Source organism: Oryx dammah, unplaced genomic scaffold (assembly GCF_014754425.2).
Source record: "Oryx dammah isolate SB20612 unplaced genomic scaffold, SCBI_Odam_1.1 HiC_scaffold_4, whole genome shotgun sequence".
NCBI lineage: Eukaryota > Metazoa > Chordata > Mammalia > Artiodactyla > Bovidae > Oryx > Oryx dammah.
Genome location: NW_024070188.1, coordinates 90,632,708 through 90,658,071, shown reverse-complemented (window position 1 = coordinate 90,658,071; position 25,364 = coordinate 90,632,708). Strand labels below are relative to the sequence as shown.

Below are 25,364 nucleotides of genomic sequence, written 5' to 3'. Positions count from 1 at the left end.
GGCTTAAAAGTCAACATTCAGAAAACTAAGATCATGGCATCCAGTCCCATCACTTCATGGCAAATAGATGGGGAAACAGTGACAGACTTCATTTGGGAAAGGGGCGGGGGAGCCTCTAAAATCACTGCAGATGGTGACTGCAGCCATGAAATTAAAAGACGTTTGCTCCTTGGAAGAAAAGCTATGACCAACCTAGACAGCATATTAAAAAGCAGAGACATTACTTTGCCAACAAAGGTCCATCTAGTCAAAGATACGGTTTTTCCAGTAGTCATGTATGGAGATGAGAATTGGACTATAAAGAAAGCTGAGCGCCAAAGAATTGATGCTTTTGAACTGTGGTGTTGGAGAAGACCCTTGAGAGTCCCTTGGACAGCAAGATCAAACCAGTCAATCCTAAAGGAAATCAGTCCTGAATATTCATTGGCAGGACTGATGCTGAAGCTGAAGCTCCAATACTCTGGCCACCTGATGCGAAGAACTGACTCATTGGAAAAGACCCTGGTGCTGGGAAAGATTGAAGGCAGGAGGAGAAGGGGACAACAGAGGATGAGATGGTTGGATGGCATCACCAACTCGACGGACATGAGTTTGAGCAATCTCCGGGAGTTGGTGATGGACAGGGAAGCCTGACGTGCTGCAGTCCATGGAGTCGCAAGGAGTCGAAACCGACTGAGGCACTGAATTGAACTTAACAAGACACCCGACATTTTCTGTTCAGCCCCAGGGAAGGACCGGATACCGGGAATGAGTGAGCCCGCCCAATCCGGTCCCGCCGTGTCCCCGCCCCCTCTGCGCTGTTATCCAATCACGTCTGGCCCGCCGTCCGCACTTCCGGCGCCGACTTCCGGCGGCGGCGGTGGCAGCGGTTTCGCGGAACCAGTAGCGTGCACTCCACGCCATGGCGTCTCCAAGCGCCGGGTCGGCGGAGCTGGGCTTCGTGGAGGCGGCGCCGTCGTGGCGGCTACGCAGCGAGCAGTTCCCCAGCAAGGTGGGCGGCCGGCCGGCGTGGCTGAGTGCGGCCGGGCTGCCCGGGCCGCCGGAGCTGGCCTGCCCGCTGTGTGGCCGCCCGATGGCCTTCCTGCTGCAGGTGTACGCGCCGCTGCCGGGCCGCGCCGACGCCTTCCACCGCTGTCTCTTCCTCTTCTGCTGCCGGACGCCGCCGTGCTGCTGCGGCCTGCGCGGTGAGCGGCCGCGGCCTCTGCTCCGGGTCGGGCCCCGGAAGCCGCCCGGCCTCCCCCGTACCCCGCCGGCCTCTCCCACTCGGAACCCCGCCGGCTTCTCCCCTCAGGAAGCCGCCCGGCCTCCTCCGTACCCCGCCGGCCTCTCCCCCCCCCCCGGAACCCCGCGAGCACTTGCGGGGGTGGGGGCGTCCCGCGTGCTCGCTCACTCCTAGCCGCCAGCCTTCTGGTTAGTTAGTAGGTAGCGGGTGTGCTAGGGTACTTTCAGGTAATGGAAGTTGTCTCTTTTTGGAAAGGTGGATCCCAACAGGTTTTTCGTGTTTCTGTAGTCTGACTTTACCTATTAGTCTTGTTAATTTGAATAAACTGTAAGAGCGCACTTAGTTGTGTGAACTGTAGAAGTTTCTCGTTCTTTTCTCCGTTTCCAAAAAATAAGCTCTTTGCACGGGAAAACTGTCTTCAGTTTTTCTTTTTAAAAAATGAATGTCTTTTTCAGTCCAGTGTGAAGGCTCAAATACTTGAATTGCTGTATTGTTTTATTTAAATCATTCATTAACAGTTCTCCTTCCCTCCCCTTAGTTTTCAGAAATCAGCTGCCCAGGCGAAATGACTTCTACTGCTATGAGCCACCTTCTGAGGATCCTCCGTCAGAGACAGGAGAGTCTGTGTGTCTCCAGCTCAAGTCTGGTGCACATCTCTGCAGAGTTTGTGGCTGTTCAGGCCCCAAAAGATGCTCCAGGTGTCACAAGGCACATTACTGCAGCAAGGAGCATCAGAGTCTGGACTGGAGATTAGGACATAAGCAGGCTTGTGCACAGACAGGTCAGTCAATTCTTTTTTAATTCTTAAATATCAGCTCAGTTTCCTTGTGTCTATAGGCCAAATCTTTCATTTTGAGGATAAAGGTTAACATTAGAAAAGGTAATAATTTTCAGAGTTTTGGTTAACTAGTGAGATAAACACCTTTATGAAGAAGGAGCTGTGAGTTCTCACCCATTCACATCCCAACCAGCTACATATGTTAGTTTCTAAGGAATACTGTTTATGACATGGAATACATTTCAGAAAAAGGAAGTTATTTCATTTTCAAAACTAAATGATCACTAATGATGCTAGTTACCTTTTTGTTTCAGATAATTTGGACAATACAGTTCCAGATCACAACTTCCTTTTTCCAGAATTTGAAATTGTAATAGAAACAGAAGATGAGATTATGCCTGAGGATGTGGAAAGAGATGATGAATCAGAGATTATAGGAACCACGGGTAAGGAATCTGTTTCAAAACTCATTCATTAAGTGAGTGAATATAATAGTTGAAAAAAAGGGCTCAATATGCCAAGAAGAGAAGCGCTGAGCAGCTCACTTGGGAGGCTTCAACCTGTACTTTTCAAATACTGCCTCATTTGAAGATACCCTTTCTGTACTTCCCTCCGTGGCATATATAACGTATATTTTGATTCCTGTGAAGTGTCGCAGGGTGTATCCAGGTGGTCAGTTGGGTGGGGCTGCACAAGATGCTGGAAACTTGGAAAGTTTATCTGGTTCCAAGATTTGTTTCTCAAATTGAGATGGTGTACATGAGAGTGCCTTGAAGTGTTTAGTGGGTGGCAGGCGCCCTCTTATCTGGCAAGTTTGAGATCCATGATTCTGTCAGTTACTTCACGGCGGTCACGTGCTAGAGCAGTGCCTGTGCTGAGACTGAGTAGGAGCCAGCATCTCTCCAACACGCACCCTGGTGTACAGCACATACATGGGCCTTCTGTGCGTGATCTCACTGAGATTTTCGCATCAGAACAATAAGTTGAAAACAGTACCTCATTTTGCAGTGAGGAGTTTCTGGTTCTGGGTATAACTTGTTTGGGCATATAACTGACCAAAGTTAAGTTTCAAAACTGGAGTTTGAGCTCACATCTACTGACTTGAGAACTTGATCTCTTAACCACCTCAGAATGTAGATTTTTAGAATCTAAATTAAATTTTACATTAGCGTGTCAGCTTAATGGCTTATAGTTCACATTCAGGGTAGCTGGGATTCCAGAGGTGAGAGTGAAAGTGTGAACTGACAGGTCCAGTGAGCCTGTGATGACTGAATGAGTGTACCAGCTGGGAAAGGAGAGATGGGGCAGAAAGAAACTGGAAATAAGAGTTCAGAAAAGTGAAGGACAGTAGGAATTAGAAGGGCTCATGATTTGAGAGTATCCTTTTCAGTCCTGAGTACAGCAGTCCTGAGCCTGGGACTTGGGGTCTATTCTTAATTTGGAGGTTTAAGGAGAAGCTCTTTAAAGAAACAGCAGAATAATGCTTCTTCATGGAGTACCTGGAAAGTCAGGTAGTCTTAAAGCACAGATGTTAATGAACCAAAACAGGGAAAGCCTGTGAAAACATGAGGCCTTCGCTATCTGATTTAACACTAAGTTGGTTGTTTAAAAACTGGCTCCTCTGCATGTGTTTATTGTTAAGACGTGCATTGTTCCTGTTGCCATGACAGTAATGTTGGTGATTTCTCAGGTGAAGCACATGAGGAAGAATTGGAATCCATGGCAAAACATGAATCTAGGGAAGATAGAATTTTCCAGAAGTTCAAAACTAAAATATCCCTTGAACCAGAACAGGTAAAATGGAACTCATGTAGCTCCTTCTGCTGTTCTTTTCAAGTGGGGTAGGGTTGTGAATCTTGAGTTGGGAATTCCCTGGTGGTCCAGTGGTTAGGACTCTGCACTCCCACTATTGGGGGCCCAGGTTCGATCCCTGGTGGGGGGACTAAGATCCCAAAAACTACGGTGTGTGCCAACCCCAACCCCACCCCCGCCCCCTGCCCCGCACCTGAAAAAAAAAAAAAAAAACCACACGTGTAGAAGTAACTCTTTCTAATAAAGTTAGTCTCTTGTCTGTAGGGTTCCTTCACACAGGTGGCCCATATGGAAAGCTGTTTGTAGTGCTGATCCTTTTAATGATTATGGAAAGACTCAAGGTTACATTGCGTATCATATAGTCATTTTCTAAAACCATCAGCAGAGATAAACATCTTTTGTTGCCTATAATACATGGAGTTTAGACACTAAAGGCAAGACAGAAAGGAGGTTTTGGCCCATTTTTCCAACAGGGACCTTTGACTTATAAGAATTAACTTGACACAATAGTAGAGAAGTCACTGGCTTTGTGAAAAGAAGAAAGGGCTTTGGTGTTGTGAGGATTCCTGGCTCCTTGAGTTATATTTTGACCTTCTGATCTACAGTGTAGGGAGAAGAAAAAAGTGGTTTTGAGGGTTAAGGCAGATGATAGACTCACATTACGTGCTCAGCAAATGTTTCCCTTTGCCTGTTTTCTTCCATTAACTTCATCCCCTTAATTTCCCTCACCTTAAATATAAACCACTAAAAGCTTTGCAGAATTCCCATAAGTCAGTCATTAGAGCAAATAAATACTCAGGGGCTTATAGGAAGAATAGATCTAGGTCCTGAATACTGAGAAGGTGGTTTTTAGCAATGTGTATTTCTTTTTTAACAAGAAACATCTAGGAAAATCACTCAGTTGTTACATAACATTTTAATATAGTGAAATTTACTTCTGTTGTATTTAAAACAGTGTATCTCACTTGGTATTTGTTCGTTTCAAAATTGGCAGCTAAGGTTCCTTATCTGTGTGAAGGTCAGCAGAGACACTGGGCTGTATTTTATATTCACAACCTGGTAAGGGGGAAATAGAATTACTGATAGTCTCTTCACAAAATAGCCATAGAATTCAGAGCCTAACCATATTGTCATCTGAGAAAAACACTTGTGGTAACCTGGATCAGATGAGCTGAAAGCATTACTTGGACGATACTGAGGCAGGCATTCAGGGTGCTGTGTGTATGTGCCAGGGAGAGGGGGAGAGGCAGACAGGAAACTCATTTTCCAATGAGCGTTTCATCAGCTTTCAGAGTATGTACCAAGTTTCTCAAGATGATCCTCAGGTCACATGAGATGTTGGTGATTTAAACTGATCCTAACTGATTTTAGATTCTCAGATACGGCAGAGGGATTGCCCCGCTCTGGATCTCCGGTGAAAATATCCCTCAAGAAAAGGATATTCCAGATTGCCCCTGTGGTGCTAAGAGATTATTTGAATTCCAGGTAGGATCTTGAAAAGGAATATTTTAGTATATATAAACCCTATTAAATATTAAAAAACTTGGCCAAAGTAATCTATGTGCAAGCGTTCCTATGGGTACTATGTATGGAAGGCAGTCTTGAAGGACAGTTTCTGCCCCACTTTAGAGTATGTTGCAAGGAGGGAATTATCCTTTACTGGTTAATCTGGAAGTTATTTCTGCCTCTAATTTGCTTGCTTTTTCTGAGATTTATCAATTGACTAGTTTTTAGACATTACCTATTGACTGGCTTCTGCAGTAGTGAGGATTTGAATGTCACTTATGCCTCCTGGACCATCCCCTGCTTCCCAGTGTGGGCATGTCGTTATTTTTAGTGCCTCTGTTGTTACTTTTATAATTTAAAATAATACAGGTTTAATCTTTGTGAGAGGAATGTTTTAAAACCCTTGTTTAGTCTTGGTTTGTGGATTTGTTAGAACAAATGAATGTAACGATTAAGATAAAATTTTTCTTGCCGAAAAGAGTATTAGCATCAGGGTCCATTTGGGTTGGGTGTAAACAACTGTTGAACTGTCGATTCACTAACATTATAAAGTCATAGTTATTTCTTAATGGTTGGAAGGGTAATTTGAGGACTGACCCAAAACGGACTGGTTCTTGATGCCTGACACCCATGATGAGTCGTGTACAGCAGTCTGATAGCATTGGTGGCAGTGCTGCCTTGGACTCATTCCCAGGAGACCACGGACTCCTCAGACCCCTTTCTAGTCTAAACAAACACGTCAATTGATTGTCTTTTTGTATTCTACTACGATAGTGTTTCTTCAGAGTCATAGTAACGGCATCTGCTATTCAGATTGTAAATAACACAAAATAAAAGTTGCCCAAATAGAAGCCTCTGCCCTATTTTTGTGCCATTATTATTAATAAAAAATAATTAGGTTAACAGCCAGGTTAAAAAGATCAGCCAATCTTATACTTGGGAACTTCTTTCTCAGATAAAAGGACACCAGATATAAAGAGGTGCTTTAAAGAAACAGAGTTGCAAAGTATTTTTAGATTGTTAGTAAGTTACCAGTGTAACCTCCTCTGCTGCTGCTGCTGCGTTGCTGTGCAACCAACCCCATAGATGGCAGCCCACCAGGCTCCCCCGTCCCTGGGATTCTCCAGGCAAGAACCCTGGAGTGGGTTGCCATTTCCTTCTCCAATCAATGCATGAAAGTGAAAAGTGAAAGTGAAGTCGCTCAGCCATGTCCAAGTCTTAGTGACCCCTTGGACTGCAGCCTACCAGGGTCCTCCGTCCCTGGGATTTTCCAGGCGAGAGTACTGGAGTGGGGTGCCATCGCCTTCTCCGCAACCTTGCTGTAAAATGTGGAGACAGAGCTGAGAGATCAGGATCCTTACAGTAGCCCTGGCAGGGAAGGTCTGGTCTGTTGAAAACTGTGTGTGCTCCTCACCTTCAAGGAGAGCTCTGACTGTGCCATCCTTTTCTCAGGTCATGCCTCAGCTGCTCAACTACCTGAAGGCTGACAGACTGGGCAGGAGTGTCGACTGGGGTGTCCTGGCCATCTTCACCTGTGCTGAAAGCTGTGAACTGGGCATTGGCTACACAGAGGAATTTGTTTGGAAGCAAGATGTAATGGATGCAGCCTGAAGACCATGGGTGTGAAGCCTTAAAATAGTCACAGTCTCTTCTACCTTGCAGTTCCATTTCTAGAACTTTATCCTAAGGAAACAGTTGTACCAGAGATACACAAAGAGGTTGTTTCAGGTGTTGTTTACATTTAGAGGTTGTTTAGGTGTTGTCTGAATGTTAGACAAAAATGTCCAGTGGCAGGGAATTCAATAAATTCTGGTGTATCTATCTAGCAGGAGGCTACCGTCTTAATGATACAGACCTATATGCAGATCAAGTAAAATAGACAAAACCATCCATAGACCACCTGTATACCACCTGTATACCATCCATAGACCGCCTGTATACCACCCATAGACCATCTCATCTATAGACCACCCCATCTATAAGACCATTATAGATGGTGATGTGTATCAAAAAATCAGAAAGATACTAGATGTGAACTCAGCAGTGGAACCAAGAACTTTTTACTTACGTTTAAAATGAATTTTTTACTTTTGACTTATATTTAAAAAGAACTAAGATCTCTTTACTTATATTTTTTTCCAATAAAAATGGATTATGTGCCTAACCAAGTCAAACTATCACTGAGAGCATTTTCCCCCTAAAATTTGCAAAATTCAAGAGAAAAATATTTGGGTAAAACCCCAAGAGACATGTATAATAATCAGGTGGTTGTCACAGGCTCCAGTTTACATGGAAGCCCAGAATGTGAGAAAATTCTGAACCCCATCCACTAACTGGCCTTCCCTGGTGGCTCAGACAGTAAAGCGTCTGCCTACAATGTGGAAGACCTGGGTTTGATCCCTGGGTCGGAAAGATCCCCTGGAGAAGGAAATGGCAACCCACTCCAGTACTCTTGCCTGGAAAATCATTTACTAATCACTAATCATTGACTAATTAGTACAGTGAATGGGATACCCACTAATTCTGAAGGCAACAGTTAGCAGGATCAGAAAATCAGTAGATTTGTGATCAGAAGACTGACTTGGAAAACCTCTACCTCAAAACTGACCTTAGCCAGTGGCACTGCTTACAGACCACAGACAGAAAGGCAAGAGTGATGGTTTTCTCTTTCCATCTGCCTGTCTCAGCACTGCCCAGGGAGCAGGTAAACCCGAGGAATGATTTGGAATCAGCCACTGGAATTCCTCTGGGTTGGGCCCCAGGGACTGTTGGACCTAAGAGAGGACCTGAAGAGGCTTTCAAATGAGGGATATTCTGTTCACACAAGTGGTTCCTAAATCAGTGTTAAGGCTCCTTTCCACCCCAAGCAATATACACTTACAGATACACTTGAGATAATTCCCAGTTCTCTTAGCAGCAGTGAAGCCTGCCCAGCACTAAGGCAAACCTGAAGAGACATCGCTGTTGATCACTGCTTAAGGACCAACAGCTAATTCTGGTTAATGGCGCTGCTAACCTTGAAGTGCGCTGACTGCTGCCATAAACACATACATCACTTGCTGACGCCACTGACTTGATGCTTCGTTGTACTTTGGTAGCGGGAAGTCCTAGCCTCCTGTTCGGTATCGTGTGGGCAGCAGTGTTACTGCTGTGGTGGCGCTAGTCGTTCAGTCGTGTCCGGCTGCAACCCCGTGTACTGCAGCCCGCCAGGCTCCTCTGTTCATGAAATTCTCCAGGGAAGAATATCGGAGTGGGTGGCCATCCCCTTCTCCAGGGGAGAATATCGGAGTGGGTGGCCATCCCCTTCTCCAGGGAAGAATATCGGAGTGGGTGGCCATCCCCTTCTCCAGGGAAGAATATCGGAGTGGGTGGCCATCCCCTTCTCCAGGGGAGAATATCGGAGTGGGTGGCCATCCCCTTCTCCAGGGGAGATTATCGGAGTGGGTGGCCATCCCCTTCTCCAGGGGAGAATATCGGCGTGGGTGGCCATCCCCTTCTCCAGGGGATCTTCCCAACCCTAGGATCAGACCCAGGTCTCCCGCATTGCTGGGGGATTCCTCACCATCTTGAGCCACCAGGTGTGTGTGTGTGTGTAAGTCATACAAAGATGTGTATATAAAATAGTTACACATAGCAATTTATGCGAAACTGCAGCATGGAGTCCCATGGCGAGACTGGAATACAACTTTCAGAGGGAGAGAATGGCGTTACAGTCCTGAAGCCAGGAGTGCTAAGTCGGCGAGAATCAGCCATAACTAAGGGGACACGGCCTGTGGGAACGGAGAGACAATACGGCAAGAGTCGCACACTTGGCAGGAAGCTCGCTGGAGAACTGATCTACTGGGACCGTCACAGTCCAAACAGTCAGATGCACGTCTGCCCAAACAGGGCAGCACCCTGACTGCTAAGGATTTTTTAAGTGAATTCACTGTGGTCTATTTGGAGACATCCCTGGATGTCTACATAGACAGGCTTGCAGGCGTGTGGTAATCAGCCAAGCTACTTCAGGTACATATTCCTGCCATGGTCTGGAGATGACAGTGACTTCACAGGGCATTTCCACTTGGACAGACATCCAAATCACAGCACTGACTTGGCAGCCATGTCCAAAAAAAGCAGCTAGTTGAAATAACTAAAAAATTTAAAACTTAGATAAAAAAGGTAACTCAGTCGTCCCTAGAAATGTGAAGACACGTTTACAAACCTTCACGATGACCATGAAATGACTGCTGCGAGACCCAGCAGCTGCTCCTGCAGAGGGCATCAAACTGCCGAACCACATGCTCCACCATCGCCCCCAGCCTGGGCTTGGCCTGGACACCGGCAGACCAGGCAGCTTACCCTACTGCAGAGAGCAGTGCATCCGCCCCCTCATTTCAGAGGCTGATGCCAGTCTCATCCTTCAACAGTTCAGAGATTACAGTGAAGAAAAAACGTTTCAGTGCTTTTGATAATCGTATTGGTGGTAGTACTCTGTTATGCTAACTCATCATCCCATGTGTCTTTAAAAATTAAGGGGTCTAAGCATAAAATACATTAATACAGAGCTGATGGGGGGACACGTCTACCTGTGGCGGACTCACGCTGATGTATGGCAAAAGCCATTATAACGGTGAAGTTGTTATCCTCCAATTATAATAAATTTTAAAAAATACAGAGCTGACTAAAAGCCCTGTAGTCTGGATTGGATGTATTAATATGAACTCAATGAGGCATTTTTATCTTGAGAAATTTTAAAGGGAAAATAAGCAGTTATCCTGCTATGTGAAGTATATCACTATAAATAAAGTTTTCCAACAAATAATGAAAAAGTGATTAAAACTTCATCTTTTACAACCTAATGAATTAATGGATCAATGAGAAGGAGATAATCAGACATTCAATTTCTAATACCACTACTTAAGAGTCTCTATAAAGGGATCAAGCCTTCAGATGCAGCCACCCACCTGGCAGGAACCGAACAGGGCGTGCTGACTGCACCGTCTGGACTTTGGCAACAGCAAGATAGACTAAGAAACCACTAGTTAAACAAGCATGTAAATTTCCTTAAGTGAGATGGTGGGGAACTTCAGGAATAAAACAGACAGAAAAAAATACTGATTTATTAAAATGGAAGACTAATCGAGATTGGTGTTTGGTAATTACTATGAAAGGATAATGGTTATGGGGGTGTGTGTCTGCACGGGACCATGAGAAGGAGCTCCTGGGATGGCTCGCAAGGTTCTGGCTGGTGGCTGCCGGGGTGTCTGCCTCTGAATAATACGTTACGTGAAACGTGTGTGGGGTTTCTGTGTGTGCAAGTTCAGTCAAGGGATTGGAAATACATAAATACATCAACGATAATTTTAAAGTATCCTGAAAAATACCATTAACAAGAAACTATAAAATACTTAGGAATTAACTTCTATGAAATGTAAAAGCCCTAAATAAAACACTATGACACTTTACTGAAGAACCTAAGAGAAGACCTACATGTGAGGAGACAATTCTTGGATAGAAGGAGATACTATTGGAATGATGTCTTTAGGATGAATTCATACGTTACTGACATCACTAATGACTTCTTCTGGACTATAATCTGGTATGGATCTATTAAAACCTAGGATGTATAACTTCTTTAATACAGTGACTCCTAGGAGTGTTGTTACAGAATCACCTGTACTCCCCACAAGTACACAAAAGGACGTTCCCTGCTGCACTGTTTATAACAGTGAACCACCGCAGATAATGTAAGTGACTGTAATTCAGGAGATGATTAAATACATTAGGTATGTAAGAGATGATATGACACCACTGAGTTCCACGTCACGGAAGTACGTCTGTCATGCGGATACGTGTAAGATATAGTGACCACAAAAAGGAGGCTATAGAACCAAACGTGTGCTTTACCGTATTCTCCAAATATGGAGAAAAGCAGCCCCAAGGGAAAGAATCTGAACAGAAGAGAGCTGAGCAAACACCAGTCTGTAGTTAACCAGGGAAAACCGAAGAGGAAGAAACTTACCTTTCTGATTATATACCTCTGAGCTGTCTGAAAAACAATTTTTACAATTAAAAAGAAAATCACACACATCACATATGATGAAACCTCAAAACTTATACACGTTAACCTGATATTCATGAGCACAACAGACACCCATCTGTGAGTCTGTTGGGACTACCCCAGTTCTAACCATGAAGGCCTTTGGCTTAGAACCCATGTTTGCCACTTACCTGCTCTGTAACCTGGGGCAGATCCTCAGGTGGGACCTAGCTTGCCTGCCTTGTGTCAGAGCAACAAAACCTGATTACAGGTTTTGTGAGAATTAAGGTATGTGGGAAATAGAAAGTGCTCAATATAAGGGATGTAATAAACACGTTTTGTGAGCAACTGTAAATTTCCACAATTCTGCCACTTTCATTGCAACAATGAAATGTTGATTGAAGCACGCAAGGAAACACTAAAATGGTTTCACACATTATATCTAAAATACAATTTTTTTAACAGAATGATCACATGAATCTTACAAAGTTTCATTTACAACATCAATCTAACACTTTTATAAACAGCATTTATTGTACAGAGTACTCTGAAGGAAAAAAATATGTACAGCCATTTGTTTTCATTAATACATTTCTATTCTGTCCTGCAATACTGAAAAGGCGGAATGTGTCTGGCACAAAAATAACCCTCAGGAGTTACAAATTAGAAAACAACACTTTTAAAAAAGAGTTTTACTTTTCTGGTAGAAATATAAAAACTGTGGTTTATGGGGAAGAAATTAAACAAAATAAAGTCCAATCAATTGTTGAGGTGGCTTTAACACTTAGTTTTGTCCCTTAAACCAACTTGTCAACAGCAGTAAGTGTTTAAAATCTAAGTATAAATAACAGGCGGCACTGCCCATATAGCAGCACAGTTGAGCCACTTACAGGGACGCTCCAGCGTTCTCTGTGCAGAATCAACACCCCTCCGGCACCCCATGGGGGTACACGTGCAAGAGAGCTTCACCTGGTGCTGCACCCTACAACCAGACGTCCATCCTCTACCACATGGAGCCATCCACACCACCATTGAGTGTACCAAAACCGATTGGTTTAAAAAAAAAAAAACAAGTGGGTAGGGGAGGCAGGAGAACACAGCAGCCATTACGTCGTCTTCCTGAAACCCTTCAGAATAGGGTAGATGTTCTCAAAGGCTTCATAAATTTCCGCTCTGACTTTAGCACCTACGAAGACAAATGGAGTACAGGAGTCTGAAATGGCATTTCTTAACAAAACCACAAAAGCACAATTCTCTCCATATCCAGTAAGACAGATGCAGGCATTAAAACATTAACAAGGGAATCCCTTGTCACAATCATATTTTTGTTTTTAAAGTGGCATTTTCTTAATTTGGCTTTTTGAAAGAAAAATTACCAAAGCAACAAGACAGATAACTCCAGCTCCCACGCCTACAGGCTGCCCACGTGACAGCTGCTGTCTCTGCACCAGGGCAGCGCCCAGCAGGGCAGCAGTTGAGAGTGACAGAGTTTTATTCTCTCAATTGCCGCTTTCAACCAAGCTTTTTTGAATCTTCTTTTGTTGAGGCAAAATGATAATGCTGCGGAAAACCAAAGTTTTAGACAATGGTACCCAACTTAAAACACCATCTATTATGCACTGTAATGCCCACCTCCACCCCTCCCCACCAAGGTGATGCTTCAGTCAGCAAGGCTGTGATCTGACTTTCCTCAGCTCACCGCCTTCGGTGGATGTTTCCCATCAGTGTTGGGGAAGAGAGAAAAGGGGCAAAGCTTCTCTGCAAGTCACTAGTTAACTGTCCCAACACTGTGATGTTACTTCTAAGTACTGAGAAAATGCCATTCTCGACACTTTCAAAACTTCAACCACTACTTTCTGTTACAACTTACCTGTTAATACAACTTTTCCAGAAACAAAAATAAGAAGAACAATTCTCGGTTTGATCATTCTGTAGATTAAACCAGGAAATAACTCTGGCTCATAACTAGAAGGAAAATAGCAACAACAGTTTAAATTAACAGCTGCTCATGCCTTTAGAAAAAATGAGGACCTGAACAAGGGAAAGCACTGGGTTAACCACAAACTAATGAGGGGGTGAAGCCCAATTCTGCAAGCAGTATTTAGCCAGTGAGGCTGACCTGTCACTAGCACTTGAAGACCAACTAATTCTGTTTCTAATGAATCTGGATTTCCTGACATAAGAACAAGAGTTTTATAAATATGTTCTGTAGTCTCTGATCTTTATCAAGTTTCATTCTGGAGAAGTTTATATCAACTTAAAAGAGCCCAGTAATTATCCTTCTATAAGATCTTCCAGTCACACAGTTTATTTTCCAGTCATTCACATCTCATCTCCTTAAAGTGAAATATCTTCTAGCTGCTACGTTTGCTCACACAATTTAACCAAAGTGACAGAAAAGACACTGGTTGGAGACTGAACCTTGCCCTGTGTTATCTGACTAAATGCACTATTGGTATAGTTTTGTTCTAATCCTAGTAATTTCACTTTGTTAGATTGAAAACAGGATGTATGACCGTGTTTAACTTACTGGAAAATTCAAGGCAGGCTTCTCTGAGGAAGGGAGATGCTGGGATGGATACATGAAATGCCAGTGGGAGTTTCTTAGGTAAAAAGTGACAGAAGAGTGTGCCAGGGATAACAGTGGGATGTGCAAGGGTCCTGGTGCCAGAGGGGCATGATAAGCGATGGGGCTGCTGTGAGCAGAAAGGCTGTGAGAGGCGATCAAGGACCACCTGCCTTTGAAGTCTTCTTCAGGAAGGAGAACAAAAGACTCAAACAACTGGGGGAAAAATTGATACAAGAGGTTGTGGGTTTTATTTATTCATTTAAAATGTATTTATTGAGCAATAAAATGATGAAACATACAGAAGGCAATCAATTTCATGCCAGTAAAGGGGAGTTCTGGGTGTCACTGAGTTACAAGATAGAGAAGCAGAAGGCTGGTGAGAATAGTAGGTATTACCAAAGAAATCAGGAAGACACTTCAACAATAAATGTACCTATCAGTGTATCATTTGTTCTTACTAATTATTCAATGGAAAAGACTCTGATGCTGGGAGGGATTGGGGGCAGGAGAAGGGGACGACAGAGGATGAGATGGCTGGATGGCATCACCGACTCGATGGACGTGAGTCTGAGTGGACTCCGGGAGTTGGACAGGGAGGCCTGGCGTGCTGCAATTCGCAAAGAGTTGGACATGACTGAGCGACTGAACTGAACTGACCTAATTATTCTGCTTAAGTTTTATCATAAACAATGTTTAAATAGATCATAAATTAAAATTGTTGACAAAACCAACCACCCCATGTATTTTAGACTTACCTACTGAACTGTTGGTGGGTTAGCACAAGGCCTTCTAACCTTATAGGGAACTTCACATCACAGCTCCCCACCATGTTCTGAATCTTGAAGTCCAAGAACTTAGCTGGAAAACCCAATTTCTGTACAACTCTGGCATATTTTCTTGCTGCTAGTCTAGATTGTTCTTCACTAGGAAAGAAAAAGTGAGCTATTCATACTCAAAGACAGCTAAGACAATTATTTAGATGAGAGAAACTTTCCCACGTCCTTGACAGAAAACTGTAGGCCTACCAAAACAAATACCTTTCAATTCACCAAATTATTGATAGCCCCAGATTTCATGGATATCAAGTATAATACCAGCATCACCATTATCATTGCTGTATTTAAGCCCACAAATTTCTACTGAGATAAAAACCAACAAGCGTCATTTTGATAGGAAAATACTGATGAGATTTATACTCAAAGAATGTGTACATTAATTCCTCTTTTATGTCATGTCTTTCTTTATCTATTCCTAGAACTGACTTGTTGGATAAAATATGACTTAGCAGTGCAGGGCTTATGTAACAAAGGTAAGGTAAGGTGAAGTCGCTCAGTCTGTCCGACTCTTTGCGACCCCCTGGGCTGAGGCCTACCGGGCTCCTCTGTCCATGGGATTTTCCAGGCAATAGTACTGGAGTGGATTGCCATTTCCTTCTCCAGGGGATCTTCCCGACCCAGGGATCGAACCCGGGTCTCCCACATTGTAGACAGACGCTTAACCGTCTGAGAAAAAGCAGAATGAAAGCAGTAGCATCACTGTTGACAAAAGGCTCTCAAGTGCAGAGTCACGAATGGCAAAAGTCTGGCACGCACACATGCTGAGTTACACAGAAATAAGGTTGGAACACACATCCTAAACTAATGCCTGTTTTTAAGCAAATGAAGCCGCCACTGTCTAAGGTGATGAGAATCAACTACTTTAACACGAAAGCAACAATAACACTGTATTTGCATTAAAGTAGTAGCCTAACACCTAGATGCCACGACACAGCATCTCTCTGTAACATGCGGACCAGGGCAAGGAGCTCCTTTAACCCACCTCTTGGCTCCCGTGCACACCATCTTCCCAGAGCTGAATATCAGTGCAGTGGTGCGGGGCTCTCTTATTCTCATGATGACAGCTGCAAAACGCTAGAACAGCCAGAGACAACAGTTAATGAGGTCAGACTGCTGACTTCCATCAGGAGAACTACACAACAGGAGCATCCCAAACAACGAGAGGGACCAGGCACTGAGCCAGTTACGACAGCTGTCACGTGCTTCCTGACAGGACTCCCTTCCATCGCCACGTGGCATACATGCTTTTGCACGGGAAACAAACACGCCAACTGTGACGACAGAGGCAGCTGGACCGAGAGTTTTGTTTTCTGTCATGCACATCCCAACAACTGAAGATAAATAATATTTGCAAAACTTTAACTGTAAGTTTTCTGTTTTATTAATAATTTTTTAGGCAAATCAACTTACAAACCTTTCCACCTCCAGAAGGAATATATCAGATTACAAGCATATCAACACACAGTGAAGTGAGCTCCCCGTTCCCATAGACTTTTAGAAACTGCACTGATATATTGGCATTTATATAAATGCAATGGCCTCTCTAAAAATGTAATATCTGCTACCTAATTACACACAAAAAAATTCATATATTTCTAATGAAGATGACTCTGACAAGTTAGATAGCTTTAACAATTTTATTTTAAAAACTATGGTCTGTCTTCCTTCTAACTTTACCACCATGTAAAAATGCTAGCATTATATTCTAGTTTATACAAGTCCCAGGAAACGTCTAATTATTTAGCATTTCCTAAATTCCTTCTATAGTTTTTTACATTTCCTAAATTCCTTTAACCAATTTTACTGGTTGGATAACTACTATCATTTCATTAGGAAAAAAATATGTAAAATTATGTATTCAACTTAATAAAATTAAAACAGACAAAAGGTTAATTCTTATACTGCTATACTCATACAGATTTGCCATACGCATTAGGCTGCTATCTTAAAATCTGAAAATTTGTAGGTATTTTCTTCTTAATCTTATTATAAAAAAAAAAACTTGGCAGTTATACAAAGGTAGAAAAATGTATTAAACTTCCTTGTACTTATTATCCAACTTTAACAATTACTAGTTTTTGGCTAATCTTGTCTCATTCATATCCCCCTTTCCCAATTCTCCAATTGCATTATTTTGAAGTAAATTCCAAGCAGCCTGGCATCTATTCTATATAGTTTTCACAACGCGAATGGGACCACACTACATACTTTGTTCAGTAACTGGGCATGATCCCCTCACAGCATGTATATGAGACTTTACCCTGTGGACTGCTATATTCCTACAGTCTCTTACTTGGCAGTTATTCAACAAAAACGCTACATATTTTGCTTTAAACTCTTGTTTTGTTGGTGTCAACAAACTTAAACAAAACATATTCTTTTTAATCGAAAGACCTTAGGAAGAAAATTCTGTTATCACTGTGGTTTGATACAATTGTTCTGACCTTGGGATTATACTCAGCATTTCGGGCACGAAGTGCAATGGTCTTTAGGTCAAGTTTACAACCAAGATTCACTGTGGATACAATATTTCTGTAAAAAATTTGAAAAGAAAACATGATTATTTACTGTTATCTAAAAATCACAATCTTTCCTAATTTTTTAATTAAACAAAATTTTTAATTGCTGACATTAAGTGTTTAAACAAGTACCAAACACCATGCCAACATAATACATAGATTACCTGACTACTTACAATACACTATGAAGTAAAAACTATTAATACTGCCATCTTCAGATGAAGAAACTGCTCTGTATATACATGGCTCCTAAGTGAGGTATGACTGTCTCACTTCTTTCAAAATAAGTATCTTGGACAAGCAAAAATTAAATTATCTCTGACAAAGGAAGGAAACCTTTTTCTTCCAATTAACTCTCAGTAGATCAAGAAAACCAGACATTGATATTTATTACATAGGTCCAATGAACTTTTTTAACTCTCTTTCTCTTCTCCTCCCTTTGAGGGCCCCCCACCCTGCCCTCTGCTCCCCCTGATGTCAGGGGGCAACTGGTATTCCAGAGCAGCACCTCCATAACTGTGCTGAGGCGCCTGAGCCTCACAGCGTCGCAGGCGGGAGACAAAACCTCCCTTTTCATTTTTAATATTCTTATACATCTGTTTTCTTCTAATCAATTTTATATACACAAGTTCACATAACTTTATCTATTTACTTCATAGAATCGGTAGCAACATCCCTACTGTCCTTTCTGAGTACTCTGAGTCTTCACTTTTTGTTAGTCTAACTACATGTTGATTTTTTTCAAAGAACCAATCTTTGGTTTCATTGATTTTCTCTAGTGTTCTCTTTCCTCTATTGCATCTATCTCTGCTCTAATCATCATTTCCTTCCTTCTTACAGCTGTTGGTTTAGCTTGCTCTTTTTCTAGTTGTAATGTTATTGCTTTGAAATATTTCTTTTTTTTAATGTGATCATTTGCAGCTATAAATCTCACCCTTAGCACCATATTTGCTGCATCCCAAATATGTTTTGTGCTCCATCAGGCTTCCGGTAAGTCTATCAGGCTTCTCTGCCCATGGAATTTTCCAAGCAAGAATACTGGAGTGGGTTGCATTTCTTACTCCAGAGGATCTTCCTGACCCAGGGATCCAACCACATCTCTTGTGCCTCCTGCATTGGCAGGCAATTCTTTATACTGCTAGCACCACTTGGGAAGCCCTATACAGTATTTTCATTTTTATTTGTCTTAACTATTTTCTAACTGCCCCTGTGATCTCTGATCCATTGGTTGTTTAAAAGTGTGTTATTTAATTTCCACAATTCTGTGAATTTTGGGGGATGCTTTGTGGAATACCAGAAATATTAAGGTGCTGGCAAGAAATAAACACCCATCTGAACTGGGTATAAATTACAATTTAAACCAAAGGTGCAAACTTAAATGGGCACAGGAGCCAGGTAACTGTGCAAGACAACAGCATATGGTATTTTCAAAGGTGAACTAATAAGGGCTTATCTTTCTAAAATCATTAACATTATTTTGTTTTTTTAAATTGTTTCAGATCAAACACACACCCAGGGCAAGATTTAGGTCTCTGAGTAACAGTCATGATCCATGATTAAACATTACTTAGTTCTAAAAATGATTAGGAATGACTGGCATGAAAACTGGGTGATGTATTATTACAAATAACCCTTCATGTGGTTATAAGCTTCCTAATGGCAAAAGCTATATAATTCTTACTGACAGATATGAGGATAACTTTTTCAGGGAGGCGAAATTTTCCCTACCTGTCCCCCTACCCTTTTTCTGTTACATACAGGACCCACTTCACATAGGTAGAAAAATCCATTTAGGGCAAGAACAGCCATCCTCAGCTTGTGGGAAGGACACAACTCTCAAAGATTTATATGCAGCCCTTATAACAAACAATGAAGAAAAACAGGGACCACTATGAACGATGATGATTCTGTGACTTTGCAATTAATCTTTCCAAAGACTTATAATACCACAAGGGAGGGAGACTATGTAAGGCTCAATCTGGTTAATCAGCTACAGCGGAATATCAACAGCAATAATGCAATCCAAACTGGACTTCACCGGCCCAAGCATAAAAGCACAGCCACCAAACTCCTGAAGATGTTAGAAGAGACCTTTACTGGGGCACTGACTCACTAAGACAGCTTTCCTTCCCTTTCTCAAGTAAGATAAAGCAAGTTTTGATGCATGATCACCATTAATACCACACAAATAAATCAATCCATCTGAGAACAAAGAACAGCAGCGCAGTTGCAGGGGGGGTCCCTCCAGGGCAGGGACAGGACACGCAAGGAGAACTCACTGCAGCTGCGGCACGATCCCGGAGCTCTCTGAGGCTGGCGTGGCAGGAGTGATGGGGGTCATGGGGGTCATGGGGGAGGGGTACAAGGGAGTGGTGCCCGGCAAGGGTGCAGTCGTAAGAGTCTGCGAGTGGAAGAGCTGTGGTGTCTGGCCCGAGGGCCCCTGGGTTGCCTGCTGGGACGTCGACTGCTGGACGGCTGCCGCTGCCGCCTGCTGCTGCTGCTGCTGCTGCTGCTGCTGCTGCTGCTGCTGCTGTTGCTGCTGCTGCTGCTGCCGTTGCTGCTCCTCCAAAATAGACAGACTGTTGGTGTTCTGAATAGGCTGTGGAGTCAGTCCTGTGCCGTAAGGCATCATTGGACTAAAGATAGGGATTCCAGGAGTCATGGCACCCTGTGGGCAGTTAGAGAACACTGGGTTAGACTGGCTGGTGTCAAGTGTCTGCAGAACTCGGCTGGTAGAACTGCAGGTGAGATGTGCAAAGACAGGCACCATTCGAGAACAAATGGCGCTATTAAGCCATCATCTCACACACACCACTTTCTTCTTCACCGCAGCATAGTAGCATTGAGCTAGTACCTAAGAGCTTAGGATGTGGAAGTAGACCGAGGTGTGAAATTCAACGAACAACACGTGAGAATTTAGGAAGATGCTTAACCCTTCAGGCTCTAGAGGATAACAAAGGTCTAAGACTGTGAAAAAATTGAGAATTTCCATTCTCTGAAAGATAACATTAAGAAAATTACAAATTAAGCCACAGATTAGGAGAAAACATCTACCATACATACGTCTGAGAAAGAACATGTATCCAGAATAAACAACAATCAAAATGCAATAAAAGATGAACAAACAGACCAATAAAAAATGGGCAAAAGATGTGAAGGACATTTTACAAATGAAGATACAGAAACAGTTAATAAGCAGTTGACAAAATGCTCAAGATCGTAAGTCAACAGGAAAACACTTTTACTTTTAGACTCAAGTGAAAACAGACGTGCTGGTGAGGGTGTGCAGCAACGAGAATGCTCACATGCTGCGGGCAGGACGTGAGACCAGGCAGGGCACTTTCTTACAGAGTTAGACACACACTTACACAACGACCCAGCAATCGCATTCCTAAGCATCTACCCGAGAGAAATAAAAACATAGCAGACACGAAGAATAGACACAGTTTTTCACAATTTATTCACAATTGCTTCAACCTAGAAACAGCCCTAAGGTCAGCAACTGGAAAACAAACTGGGGTACATCCACACAAGAGGGCCACCTGGCAATAAAAAGGAATTCGCTGATATATGCAAACATTATGCTGGGCTAAGATGACAGACCCACAAAAAGCACATACTGACTGGTATGACGCCATCTGCACAATATTCTGGCATAGACAGAACTGTCTCTACGTCTGGAAAGGGGATCAGCTGTTGCCTGGGGCTAGGGAGTAACTGTAAAGGGGCAGAGAGGGATTTTTAGGCTGAACGCCATGTTTCAGAACTTTCAAAGGGGCACACACTCATCAAAACACACACTCAACATGGGTATTATTTAACAGAAGTTATTTAAAAATTTTAAAAGCAGACATGTTATTTGGAACTTTAAACATAAAAAGGAAAAGATGAAGCTAGAAAATAATTAGGTTACTTACGAAATCAAACACTCTGTAATCACTCGGACCACTTTCATAGGTGTTTATCAAAAGATTAAGTCTTATAGACAAATATATATTTTAGCTTCCAAACTTCCCAAATTAAACATTATCATGCCTATTAAAAATCTAAAGGAAACTCTCAATGAAATAAAGAAGACTTAAAAAAAAATGTAAGTCCATTTCCAACAACAGATGGCTTAATTCCCTTCCTTCCCTTTTACAATATCTCTAACAATGCAGATTCTGTCCTATAGGCACCCTCCCTCCAGCTGCATTACCTGAGGGGAGGCCAGGCCCTGGGCATAAGGTGGGAGGCTGTTGTTCTGATCCATGACGTTCACCTTCTCGGCAAATAAAAAACCTTTGGACTGGAAATTGCCTCAGCATTCAGTCTTTTCCTAGAGCATCCCCAGCACACTATTCTTGGCGACTTCCTCAGCTCTGTGGGTTATCTTCCTGCACGCCAAGAAAGAGTGGTGCTGCTTTGAAAAGATTTGAAGTTTAATGTAAGAATACAGGTAAGCTATACAGCCTTATAAATCAGTTTCATGGTTATACAAAAACAAACTTAAAAACCCAATCAAGCTACCCTGGAATCCATTTCCTTTTACCTTACAAAGCTGAAATCTTATTCCTTCCATGTTTTTCATGACTGCATGCAAAATAGTCAATAGGACAAAAATTGTTTTTTTATGTGTTCAATTTATAGTCTTATAATGTTAAATGTTAAGGTACATAACCAGCATTCAAAACTTTTGGGGAAAAATATCCAAGGTAAATAAATTCCTAAGGAAACTGTCATATCTGAGTAGAGATATTTATTATGCACTGTATACATGGTACTATTAGGCTGAATTTAAGTTTTTAAATATTTTGTTCAGTTTTCTATCCTCTATAATGTCTTGGGCATTAAGTTTAATACATTTTGAATTGTATCCAATACACTTTGGCATGATCATTTATTGAGAAACTACCTTAAATAAATAACATTCTGTGATAGAAGCTGTACCGACATAAAAATAAGACATGATGTTTTATATATGTAATACCTTTACCTCTTCGGAGCACACAAATAGCAATATGCTTGTACCTGGCTTTCCTTAAATCATCTCTTTACTGGCTACACATTTGAAATTCCTTTTAGGTTAAAGAACTGAGTGACTAATGAAAGACCTTTTATTCAGTTTAGTTCATATGGACTCCTACTGTGCACAAGGTTGCTGTGAGAACTGACTGATTCAAACAGGACTGATTAATACCTTAAGAACAGCATCCAGTTCTAACACAGTAAGCACAGGATAAATGTCAGCTATTACTACTAGGTTTCAGTTTAGATGTTACCGATCTAGTAAGGTTTTCTCACACAGAACAAATAGGTCTTAAAGTCACAAATCATGTGTCACAGACACGCATGTGCCTCAAGCACGTACTTGCATAAAGAGGCACTCAGAATCTGAAAAGAGGCAGTGACTCTGAAAAGACAAAGGACGCAAAAGACTACATATCCTACAAACTCATCAGTGGAAAGCAGACCAAACACAGAGAAAGCTGCTTCTGAAAACAGACATATAAGAAAATTATGCTCTTTTGGACACTGTTACTCTATTACAACAACAGAGTACAGCAAATATAAAAATTAAGAGGATATACATACATAGTCTCTGGCATCAAAGAGTTCAATTTGTATAGGATATGCAAATAATCACTGCAAAACTTAAGTGCTATAATAGCAGACACACACTATGCTAAGCCCCTGGAGTGCAGAAACCAGGAATGTTTCTGTAATCTCTATACTTAGTGCAGTGTCCGACATATGATATGCTGCTGATGAATGAGCGCATGCCTCCGTTTAGTAGCTAGGGCACGTCCGGCTCTTTTGCAACCACATGGACTATACAGTCCACCAGGCTCCTCTGTCCCTGGGAGCTTCCAGGCAAGAACACTGCACTGGGCTGCCACTTCCTTCTCCAGAGGATCTTCCCAACCCAGGGATCGAACTGGTGTCTCCTGCAACTGCAGGTGGATTTCTTACTACTGAACCACCCGGGAGGCCCCAAATGAATGCATACATGCTAGAGAAAAGAAGGCAATGTTGACTGCCAAGTGTTCAGAAGAGTGTGTTTATAAAGCAAGGACCATCTAACTTGGGTCTAGCAAGGTGAGCAGGAATTTACATTCAGCATTTCAGGCAGAAGAAAGGTTAAGCACAAAGAGACAAAATTGAAAGAGCATGCAAGCCACAAACCAAGCATGACTGTGTGGACTGTTCCTGCAGGGGTGAGGCAGCAAATGTAAGTGGGGTCACGTTGCGTTAGGTAAGCAACACAAGCAGTGACCAGGTTCTGAAGTGCACGGTAGATCTACTGTAGAAACGTATGAATGGGCTCTAAGAGACAAAGCTGGAGCCTGGAAGTTGGGTTTAAGAGTCACTGCTATGGTTGAGGCAAGAGATAATGAGGGCAGGATCGAAAGCACTCACTTATACAAACAGATTGATCCAGAAACTGGTGGCTCCTGACCCCGTTCTGCAAACTAAGTCTAGAGAAAAAAATCTGAGGAAGTAGTTGAGGCCTAATGTTACCATTGTTTAGAGCTCATCTATAATTCGCAGTGATGGTACTGACCATCTTTCCTCCGTGTCCTTAAAGCCGCACAGTTACTAGTGCACTAACTTATCCTCAGAAAAGAGTTGTTTGCAGCATCGCCTTATCTTTTGGTAACCGACGCGTCAAATTTGATATTTTGGGGAGATAATCACTGATAAGGGAAAAGAATCAATAAATTATTTATAGTCTCCTCGTGTCTGCGTAACTCAATCAAGAATAATCTTTTCTGAGACGCCTACCTAGAGTATTACATGCGAAAACCACACTGCCCAGGGCCTAGACAAGGACACCTTTGTATCTGTGTATTACGCTCCAACGCGCCTGAAGTCTCCGGCCTCTGACAAAACGTTAAAAAGTCTCAAGCGCAACTTTATTATAAAACTACCCCTGTTGGTATCAAGACAGGTGGGCACAGGCCAGGGTGAATATGCCTTTCAATAAAGAGAATTAAGGGATGGCAGGGTCCCGGATGAGCGGGACTGTGCTGCCTCAGGCCCCACCAGCACCCGGCGCCAGCGCTCGAACAGGGAAGCCGCTCTCGAACCACCGCAGAGGGCGCCGGGCGGGAGCCACGGCCGGGACAGGCCGAAGGGGCGGCCGCACCAGCCAGAGGGACGGCCCCGCGGTCTCCGGCTCCATTCCGCGCCTCTGCGCTCCACCACCCCCAGGGAGTCGTTGCAGGGACCGCTCTGCAGTAATTCTCAGAGAGAGGCTGACGGGGTGGTTACCTGGAGTCACTGCACAGACGACCACCGGTCGGAGGAAACGAAGTTCAGCACCCAGCGGCCCAGGCGCCCGCCACGGCGACCCTTCCCGATCCCACAGGACTCCGGGCGCGCGTTGATAACGTCACTTCCGCCAGTTTCTCCCTCGGCTTTAGCCGGCTGCCCGCGAGGGGCGCCGGCCGTGAAGTGTGACTTCCTCTGACGCCCCTGGATACTCGCCTTTAGAGAAACAAGAGGCGGGGCGGAGTGCTTCTGGCTTCCGGGGGAGGCCACCCTGCCAGAATATGTTGATTGGTCGCTGCTGGAGGTAGACAAGATATTGATTTTCAAATATTGACTGTTTAAACCAGCTAGCGGTGTGACATTGAGCAAGTTACTAGACCGCTCCACCTCAGTTTCTTCATGTATAGGATGGAATGGTAATGCCGCTTGTCCTCTAAGAACAATGTGAGAAGAATTAAGGAAATGCATGAACAGTGCCTGGCGCGCGGTAGGCAGTGTTAGCTATTCTCAAACATGTGGAATGATTAAAAAAAAAACAAAAACAAAAACCAGATAGCCTGCTGCCATCTTATGAAGTCTTTTCACATTTGTCACAAGAACTATAGGTAAATTTGGACCCCAGAGGACCTCGTCTATGGTTCAATTCAGTTCAGTCGTTCAGTCGTGTTGGATTCTTTGTGACCCCATGGACTGCAGCACGCCAGGCTTTCCTGTCCATCACCAACTCCCAGAGCTTGCTCAAACTCATGTCCATCGAGTCGGTGATGCCATCCAACCATCTCATTCTCTATCTTCCAGCACTCCTGCCTTCAATCTTTCCAGCATCAGGGGCTTTTCCAGTGAGTC

The 25,364-nt window shown here is 43.0% G+C and overlaps 2 protein-coding genes across 3 annotated transcripts; one reads left to right on the top strand and one right to left on the bottom strand.

The window, feature by feature from the left end:
* Nucleotides 1-830: 830 nt before the first annotated feature.
* Nucleotides 831-7,210, top strand: PDCD2 (programmed cell death 2). The gene is made up of 6 exons (XM_040239090.1): nt 831-1,184; nt 1,761-2,003; nt 2,315-2,446; nt 3,691-3,794; nt 5,184-5,297; nt 6,771-7,210. Exons 1-6 carry the CDS (start codon nt 902-904, stop codon nt 6,927-6,929), a joined length of 1,035 nt encoding a protein of 344 aa, XP_040095024.1. The 5' UTR covers nt 831-901; the 3' UTR covers nt 6,930-7,210.
* Nucleotides 7,211-11,849: 4,639 nt separating this feature from the next.
* LOC120862924 (TATA-box binding protein) lies at nt 11,850-24,741 on the bottom strand. 2 transcript variants are annotated; one of them, XM_040239091.1, is made up of 8 exons: nt 24,519-24,654; nt 21,463-21,666; nt 19,544-19,932; nt 17,190-17,277; nt 15,728-15,819; nt 14,665-14,832; nt 13,211-13,305; nt 11,850-12,526 (listed from the first exon to the last, which is right to left on the bottom strand). In XM_040239091.1, the coding sequence occupies exons 2-8, from the start codon at nt 21,514-21,516 to the stop codon at nt 12,447-12,449; spliced, it is 966 nt and encodes a 321-aa protein (XP_040095025.1). In that variant the 5' UTR covers nt 21,517-21,666; nt 24,519-24,654; the 3' UTR covers nt 11,850-12,446. The 2 variants fall into 2 exon arrangements, with proteins under 2 accessions (XP_040095025.1, XP_040095026.1); XM_040239092.1 differs by having other exon boundaries at nt 12,018-12,526; nt 21,463-21,663; nt 24,519-24,741.
* Between the last annotated feature and the right edge of the window lie 623 nt (nt 24,742-25,364).